Raw genomic sequence first — 9,565 nt, 5'->3', positions numbered from 1 at the left:
GGGGCCTCCGCGGCTGGCAGCCGAGCAGGCGCCGCCGCTCCTCCGCGCTGCCGCGGGCGGCCCGCTCGCTGGTGCCCTTTGCCGCGCCCGGCCGGTGCGGGCGCAGGTCCCGCGCCGCGGCGGCTCGGCTCCAGCCGGGATAGCTGCGTGCGGATGGCGCGGGGGCGCGGCGGGAGTCTGACTGTAGCTGGAAGATCGTCGAGTGTCCCGCCGTGGAGGCGGGACGCCCTCGGGAGAAGAGGGCGGCGGCGGGGAGCTGCGGCTTCTCCGCACTCGGTTCCCTGCGGTGATGCGCGGAGGCCTCGCCCTTGGCGCTCTGTTAGGTCGGAACTCCGGCTGAGGTGTCTGCGCCGTTTTGCAGCTTTATGCCAAATCTGAACGTTCGTATTCAGATGTTAGAAAGGGTAATTCATTGACTGAACTAGGTAGGTAGTGATTTTTATTTCATGTGCGCTTCAACCACTCTTTCTAAATGGGCAGGGACACAGAAGGTGAACGGACAAAACTCACAGATGTAAAAGGTTTAAGAACAAAATTCTCACCAATTTCGATGAAACAGAAGTCACGCTAATGCCAACTAGTCTTTAAAAGATTACCTAAAATGCGTAAACGTGCTGTCCACGCAGCCGTTAATGAAATTTTCATGTTTGACTTCTCACTTAGTTTCTTACGAATCTTAAGTTTCAGCACATTATCCAGCTAGCTAGAGTTATTGCAAGCTTATTTTAAATATGTATTATCTCAGGACTTAGATTGCTATGCAATAATTTCCCCTTATCCCCAGGCAAGATAAGAAATTATAGTGTGCACGTCAAACTGGCTGTCCCAGGTGTATCTCAGGCTAAGAATACTCAYGTGAGGTATTAGTGTACAGCATGTTACTGAGCAGCTTTACAAACCACAAATTATTCTGCTTTAAATTTTGTTTCAAACAGGTTTAAAAATCAAAATGAAAGTGATTTTTAAAACATAGAATTGGTTAAATATTGATACCTTTTTAAATATCCATTTGTATAGTAAAATAATATATTTTTTTTGTTTATGTTTCTTACAGGTTTCTCGGTTGCTAGGTGCTTTCAAAAACCAAAAACAGGTGACCAGAAGTTTTGGTAGTGCTGTGAGTATAATAGTACCATTTTTTTCTTTTAAGAAGTTTCTCAAGAAAGGACCTCAGAAATTTACTTTAAGATTACTGTATTAATTTTTACATTCTCAAAAAATAAGGCCTAAGTAACAGAGCATATATGCTCTTAATGCCATGCTGGATTCATATTGGTTAACTACTGTCTTTGGGAATTGCATATTACATAGACAGTGATAAGCTAAGACAGGCAGTAGCAAAACATAGAAGTGGCTTGGAAACTTTTTACAAAATCTGGACATAAGACAGTTCTTCTGAAACTCATTTGGAAATGGGCAAGTTAGAAGMATTGTTGAGAAGCTTCTAATTTTTTTTTCAGACTTTCCTGTAAGCACTAGTTTTACTTTAAATACTGCTGCTTTTAGTATACCTTGCATATAAAGATCTTCCTTTCCAAGGCCCTCTTTAATGTGTTTTAGTTGATGACTGTGTATTTTCTTGTAGATGTTTTACTTCCTTTAGCCGTGTGCTTAAAGCGCCCACATACTTGTTTTCAGTGAAGATGGCCTTGAAAACTTCTCAGGCAGGTGCAGGGCTCACCACCACTGCATGCTCCCTTATGCCAGACTTACRTTTGAGGAGAAACAGTGTTTTTTATTTGGAAGCTGGTAGAATAGTTACTGGAGAAGAGACACTGAAGTGTAGATCATGGCTTACACAGTACAAACRTATTTAGAATGTGTTTATACCACATTAACGTGCGTCTCCTCTGGCTCACACATAGTCCTGCTGTGCTGCAAAGCAACTGGTGTGTAAGGCAACACAAAMCTATCTTGAAAGCATCAGTTATGTATTTACCATTGCTGTTGAGCTTTCAGTTCAGTTCTTTTATCTGAAGCTTCACGTCTTTTGCTTTGCACAGTGAAACTCTGGCTCTGATTAGTTAAAAAATCCATCATAAAATATCCATTGAAATTCTGAATACTTTGCATGGAGAAATTTGGAAACATTTCTTTAATTCTCATTTGGCTTTGTAAATAATGCTCTGAGCTGCCTGTTTTGTAGGTAATAAAGAGCTCCTACAGAAATGTTAGAAGTCTTTAGGCAAAACAAAGAGAGAGAGGGGTGCATAGAATTAACRTAATAATCATCATATATTTTTAAACCAAAGTGGAGTAGTTTCTTACCCTGTTACCTAATGAGCCTGGGCTGTGCAGTCTTTCATCTGTTTGAGGATAATAAAAGACTGGGAAATTCTGCAGGCATTATGGAGAAGGAATAACTTGGAGCTTGTTGTTAATATTGGAGATACATGGGTAACAGATCTATAGCCAGATAATACTGATAYCTCTCAAGTTTCCAAGAAGTAAGCCTGTTATTTCAAGGAGTACTGCGCAGGAACCTGACTTTGAGGTTAAACCTGTGTTTTGAAAATGAGTTCATAGTAGGCAGATTTTTAAACAATTCTTTTAAGACATTTTTAGCCTCCCTTGGGAAGTGGGCTGGTTATTCTTCCTTCTGTCCAGTACTGCTATTCTGTACAGTGATTTTTGGCAGCTGAAACTTTTTTTTTTTTTTTTAATTCTAGCAGTTACTTGGTTCCTGCAGCACATGAAAATGATTTCTACATGTGACACACCATTCATTAGTTGTACTACTGCATTTTTTTTAACCTAGGTGCAAACAGTAACTTTAATCCCAGGAGATGGCATAGGACCTGAGATTTCTGCTGCTGTCATGAAGATCTTTGATGCTGCCAAAGTAAGTGCATGTTCTTCTTACTGTGAGTGTTGTAAGTTTAGTTACAACAACAAGCCATAACTAGGTGCATTAACAGTGTTTTTCCCTTACCTTTCAAGATATCAAGTCATGTTTAAGCTATCAAGATTTCTRTTTGGCAACAGAGAAAGTCTGAAGCTTCAGAAAATAGAAGATAGGATGGCATTATAAAGGCAGCATTTAAAACAGCTGGCAGAGGAATGGATTGTTGAGAGAAAATCCTATGTTTAATTTTTGGAAATATGAACTCAGTGTATCATGTGAAGTCATTTTGTTCGTGCAGTAATCTTGAGCAACTGAGAGACAGATGTTCTTTTAGCCATTGTGATTTCGCAGTGCAGATCAAAGCATGTGTGGAAGGACTAGCTTATTCTTAGAAACTTATCTGCAATTAGCCTCTTGTGCTGTCAAACACGTTCACTTCTGTGATATGCAAACTGGGTATGTCTAAGGACTGCTCTGGTACGAGGAATTCATCAGAACTTGCCAGGTTTCCTAGGAAGAAAATAAAGCTCTTCAGGAAAGAAACTTTTTAAATTGTTCCATATTATTAATGGTATCAAAGCATGTTTCCTRTTTATTACAACTGTCCAGCTTAGATTTGGAAAAGGTGACGTTTTCTTTAATTACGCATAAAGCCTTAGAATGGTTTGGCTGTGGAGATGAATGGCGTGAAGGAGTAAAACCAAAGTTTGTATGCRAGTGCACATTTGTAAAACTTAATTAAATTAGTTCATTTTAAGGAGGCTCATCCAAGTATATTATGCTTGGATTGATTCTGCTTATAAAGGCCCTTGTATCTTTTCCCATATGATCCTTCCTGATGAAGGAACAGGTGGCAGCCTGTCTCCAAACTGAAGATCCTTGTGCTGAATGCAAATTCAAGAAGCATTGTGGGTCCCTTGCAGATGCTCATTAGATAACAGATTTATCTGTATTATGTACCGTCTTATAGGTAGTTTGGATGGTCAATTTTGAATGAATTCACTTTTCAAGCGTATTTTGTCTCTTGAAAATACAATGAACTTGACAGCTATAATAGGCTGAAGTAAGTAGCRTGTATATGCAATTTTAATGATATCTCTTTATGTGATATACCTAGGGAAGCATCTTATGATATTCAGGTTTATGCTGGTATATTGCTCATACTATTCCATTTTCAATTATTTAATAACATTTTAAAAAGTTTTGTTTCTTTTCAAGTTCAAATATCTCATGCTTGGAGTTACTCACCAGAGGAAAAAATGTTTATGAAGTAAAATTCCTTAAGCACCTTTTTGTGTAGGGGAAGAAAAACTGGAAGCAAAAGTCAGGATATTGAAGTTAACATATGACAAATGTGTTTAGGCCCCTATTCAGTGGGAAGAGAGGAATGTTACAGCTATCCAAGGACCAGGAGGAAAGTGGATGATACCTCCTGATGCCAAAGAATCCATGGATAAAAACAAAATGGGATTAAAAGGTATTTTAAGAGTTAATATAAAGACATTAAATACTGTTGTTTGTATTGTGAGTCTGATTTAAAAGCCAAAGTCCTTCATCTCCAGCACAATAAAATGGCTAAATTATAGGGACCAGTGTGTCAAATAGTCCTTTATTTAATCCATTAAAACAGTCCTTCATTTCAAGGTCATAACTGTCATTGGTCTTTTAGGAAGTATGTTAAAGAAGGGAGCCTTAATAAATACTAACCTGTGGACCATATGCAGAAAGCATTTCCAGTGCTGCTCCATTTCCATACAGTAGTTATGCCATAATTATACTTCCAATGAGTAGTATCTTGCTTCAAATCTTTTACTAGTTTCCAGTGAAACCTTCTGTAAAAGCTCCTATTCCACATGGAATAGCGTTGTGATTAGGCATTTAAACAGTTGATTAATATCAGTTTGTCATAGTCCTGATGGCACAAAGAATTCCCATGGCATTTCAGCGTAACAGTTCAGTAGGAATTTAGAGTTCTTCCAAGAGTACACAGAATTGTATCTGTAGTTTGAACTCTAAATTTACGGAGGGGCTTATCTTCTCTCTCGTTTTTTGGTTTTGTTTTTTTTTTTTGTTTGTTATTTGGTTGGTTTTGTTTTGCTTCTAGGGCCTTTAAAAACCCCAATTGCTGCAGGGCACCCATCAATGAATCTGCTTCTGCGCAAAACCTTTGACCTTTATGCGAATGTCCGCCCCTGTGTCTCAATTGAAGGATACAAAACCCCATACACAGATGTAAACATTGTCACAATTCGAGAGAACACAGAAGGCGAATACAGTGGAATTGAGCATGTGGTATGTTACTGGAAATGTTGTGTTTCCGGCAGAGTTTCTGTGTTCCATCAATGATAACTTTGCCTGTTTAAGTTGCCTAGCACTAAGAGGGTTTTTTTGTTAAGTCCTCTAGCAATAAAAGTTATTTTATTGTGAGATGCCTTGTAGAGACTACCCAACTCAGAATTCTGATGCTTTGTTGTCCCAAACATTCATACTACTGACTTTAAGCTTACGCTTTTACTAGCAATATAACTACTCTCTTTCAGATTGTTGATGGTGTTGTGCAAAGTATCAAGCTAATCACAGAAGAAGCAAGCAAGCGAATTGCAGAATTTGCTTTTGAGTACGCTAGAAATAATCAGAGAAGTCATGTTACTGCTGTGCACAAGGCAAATATTATGTATGTTGACCCTTCTTTTGAGAAAACAACAATCAGTAATATATTTTTAGTGGTAAATTCCTTCATTAATCTTCTGCAAATGTATAACTTCCGTTCCTGCTAGTGGGAGACTTCATAAGTAAAATGAGGAACACTGATGCGGTATCAGTAGGCCTGTAATAATTGTATACTAATGTTTTTATTACTAAGTGTKTTGTATTCTTGTGACTTTCTTCCCTAAATCCTGACTTTAAAAGTAATCTTAAACTAGGAAAATTAATTAAAAACTAAGCATAAAATTGGCTATTATCTTCCAAAGCACTTTGTAGTGAACTGAATCATATCATGTACTATTGTATGACACCACCTTTACTAACTCAGTAAGCCTTTAGTAAATAAATACAAATTGTTTTTGAGAATTACTGTATGCATATGTTAAGCTATTGATCCAAAAACATTTTAGGTGGGAATTTAAAAGGGGGGGCAGTGTGTCAAGTAGTTTTCTGCAAGCCTGAAACAGTCCTTCATTTCRAGACTGTAACTGTCATAGGTCTTCTAGGAAGTATGTTAAAGAAGGGAGCCTTTCTAAATACTAATCTGCAGACCACATGCAGAAAGCATTTCCAGTGCTGCTGATATAGAGTAGTTACACTCCCAATGAGTAGTGTCCTATTATTTAAAGGAATTTAAGGGCATTTAAAGGAATTTAAAGGAATTTAAGAGGTATAACTTCTCTGACTGTAACATATTAAAAATACTATTTATATTTAACAGAAAGGATTACTAATTAAGGGGTTCCAAATTATGTTTTTATGCTCTAGTATTTTTATTTAATCCTCTGTTGCATGCAGTTGTTTTTATCTTCAGTATTGCTTACTTTCAATAACTGTAATATTAAATTGCAGGAGAATGTCTGATGGGCTTTTTTTGAGAAAATGCCGGGAGGCAGCGGAAAACTGTAAAGATATTAAATTTAATGAAATGTATCTGGATACTGTGTGTCTGAATGTAAGTATTTACCAGTTTTAACTGCAGTTATTTTTTAGCTTAAATTCTTAATCTTAATAAAACTATATTTCTTTCTAGATGGTTCAAGATCCATCACAATTTGATGTGCTTGTTATGCCAAATTTGTATGGTGACATCCTCAGGTATGAAAAGTTCAGTTTTAACTAACTCAGTATGTAAAAAACCTGTCAAGTTTCAAGACTGTTGTTCAGATTATATGCAGATTGAGTGCCTCCAGAGTTCAGATCTTTATAAATTGGAATCTAAATGGGAAGATGGAATTATTACACTGAGGGGAGCTACATGATGAGAATGTGCTGCTTACTACAGAAAGCTTCTGATGATGGGGACTATGAATGTTATTCAAATCTCTTGGTGTTGGAGGGAGGGGAAAGGGAAACATCTCCAAATGCATGAATAATTTCATGGCTTAAATTGTAATAAAGAGCACTTAGTTAGACACCATTATTAGACTTTCTAATCTTAGATTGTATAAGGTGACTGTAGGATCATCGTGTTTAGAGCCATACAAGTCATACAGTTAAAGGATTCTGCATAGTGATTGATTGAAAAATCTAATGTATGATCACTTAATATCCTACCTGGCCTTGTTTTGTTTATTTTTTCTTCATTAACACTAATATTTTAATACTTTCTKCTTAAATACTGGGAGTACTTGATGTCTTGAAGGCAACATCCATTAGTAGGTATTTTATATTCTGTAAAATGTTACAGAGTTTAAACTCAGTTAAACTCACTTAGTTTTACTAAGTAATATTTCATTATATGCAAGAATTCAGTTTAGAGATAATTAAACATTACTTTTCTTTGTATGACCAAGGAAAGATTGAGAAAATAGACTGAATCAGAATTATATTAAAAGCTAAGTGATGACTGATAAAATCTCTCCCAGACTCTAAATGAATATAGCTAATTATTCTGTTTTAGCTTATATTTAAAATAGTTCCAAGCTTTTCTGCTCATGAGTCAGACACTAACGTGTAGGCAATAAAATGGTATGATAGAACATGAGTGTTTTAAGAAAGATCCTTGTTTATTAGCRTGTTCAGCTTTGAGGGTACAGTATGATGACTGTTGGCATAGTGGGTTTGTCCTTCCCCTTGTTAATTTGTGAGGAAAACCCACTTATGGCACACTTGTGACTCCTGGATTGTTCAGTAAAGAGAGGGGGATAACTATTCTGGTATCTCTTGGAACATGCTCCTTAAGTTATATATCATAAATTTTAATACTATTTATAATTTATGTCTCAGCAAAATTCTGGCACGTTTACAGAAGGACATTACATACGAAAAGTAGTTCTGTTGCGTCTTCAGGAGAAGTAAGACTTTTGGATAGTTATAGGGAACTATGTTAGAATTTTTGCTAGCTTTTGAGGCTTCTGAAAGTTTTGAGTACCTGTTGTTATGCTTTATCTGTCTTGGTTTGGTCACCTTTATTCTAGAACTTTCTAGAATTTCCTTTTAGTTTAGTAAGCTCTCTTTTCTCCTGGTAGTTCTACTAACAACTTTGAAATGTTCCAATGGAGTACAAGTGGTTTAGAGTACCTGTTCTTTCCTCAGTGTAAGACTGGTAAGGTCTTAGATTGATAKGTCATTAGAAAAAATAAGCTCCTTATTATTGATGCAATGAAATGCATATAATAATGTGCAGAAATATTTTAATACCTTGCTGAGAGGCAATTGCACGTGGATCTTTTTTTTTCCCCAGCGATTTATGTGCTGGATTGATTGGGGGTCTTGGAGTAACACCAAGTGGAAATATTGGTGCTAATGGAGTCGCAATTTTTGAATCGGTAAGTCTTCTTATGTGAGGTAAAATAGTAAAGACTATTTTATCTCAACTTTGGAGTTTAAAACTTGTCCCCCACCCATAACATGACTGTCACTTAGTTAAGTTCTCCGTAAAACCTTTTTTTACTGTGGATGCTGAAACTTTACCTGGGGAGAGTAATTATATTATATATTACATGTAGCTTTCTCATGTGCTTCTGTGGACTGCTTTTCCCTTTTTTCCATAAAACAAACACCCTCTGTGAAATAGAATGAGAGCCACAACTGGGAGATACTAGGTGTCTGATTCCTATTTCTACTGAAGCACATCAAGATGAACTAGTTCCTCTTTCTAATACCTTTGCATCAAATTGTTCTGCTCTTTTCTGTCTCCTTTCTATTACCTGTGCAGTGAAGTAAAGCCCATTTTAATATGTTCTGTGCATGAGAAGTGGCTTAAAGCAATAAATTGCTTAAGGTATTTCAATCAACATATTGACTTCATAATAGATAGGCTCACTTTTATTTCTAGGTTCATGGAACTGCTCCAGACATTGCAGGAAAGGACCTGGCAAATCCAACTGCTCTTCTTCTGAGTGCCGTAATGATGTTGCGTCATATGGGACTGCACAAACATGCCACAAAAATTGAAACAGCTTGCTTTGATACAATTAAAGATGGAAAGGTAATACAGGGGTATACAAATACATACAATGAATTAGAATCATTCTGTCACAGCAAAAATTAACTTAGAACATCAAAACAAGACAGCAGATGCCCAGCTGTGCTGGCCTGAATCATGGGCAGTGCCACAGGAGCGGAGGAATGAGATTCCGCTCTCTCGGATAATAACAATTGTATTACCTGTGGTGGTGTCAGACGTGCCCAGCTCAGCAATAGGGACACTCTGTAAAATTCCTTGTGTCTCAGTTACCCTTGTCTCGCATATCTACGGCGTTTGTTAAATCTAAAAGSTAGAACTGGATCTCTGTTGTTCAGGAAGGGAATTAGACGTTTAGAAAACCATAGTATTCGACTTGTAAAGTTTACAATATATAAAAAGTTTATATATTTAAATCTGGACCGTGAAGTGAAGGAAGCTTACTGGCCTTTAACAGGCTTGATCTCCCATCTGTTCTATAGCATCTCGCTCTTGAATGTAATATTTCTGCTCCTATTTTTCAGGTCAATTATTTTCTTTTTCCCTCCTAACTGTTTTGGCTTTTTGGGGGACTAGAATAGTTAAAGTCAAAACAACACTTTTTT

At 37.0% G+C, this 9,565-nt stretch overlaps 1 protein-coding gene across 1 annotated transcript in view; it reads left to right on the top strand.

The window, feature by feature from the left end:
• Positions 1–153: 153 nt before the first annotated feature.
• IDH3A (isocitrate dehydrogenase (NAD(+)) 3 catalytic subunit alpha) overlaps positions 154–9,565 on the top strand; it is an 11,995-nt gene continuing 2,583 nt past the window's right edge. Inside the window, exons 1-10 of the mRNA XM_085303648.1 lie at positions 154–318; positions 1,055–1,117; positions 2,759–2,842; positions 4,208–4,322; positions 4,950–5,137; positions 5,386–5,519; positions 6,404–6,506; positions 6,585–6,649; positions 8,238–8,322; positions 8,832–8,984. Of these exons, the coding sequence (XP_085159774.1) occupies positions 154–318; positions 1,055–1,117; positions 2,759–2,842; positions 4,208–4,322; positions 4,950–5,137; positions 5,386–5,519; positions 6,404–6,506; positions 6,585–6,649; positions 8,238–8,322; positions 8,832–8,984 (1,155 nt within the window). The remainder of the gene's footprint in view (positions 319–1,054; positions 1,118–2,758; positions 2,843–4,207; positions 4,323–4,949; positions 5,138–5,385; positions 5,520–6,403; positions 6,507–6,584; positions 6,650–8,237; positions 8,323–8,831; positions 8,985–9,565) is intronic.

The sequence above is a fragment of the Rhea americana genome, unplaced genomic scaffold, assembly GCF_003343005.1.
Source record: "Rhea americana isolate MKP2758 unplaced genomic scaffold, rheAme1 scaffold_2, whole genome shotgun sequence".
Taxonomy (NCBI): Eukaryota; Metazoa; Chordata; class Aves; order Rheiformes; family Rheidae; genus Rhea; species Rhea americana.
This window is presented reverse-complemented; position numbering and strand designations above follow the sequence as displayed.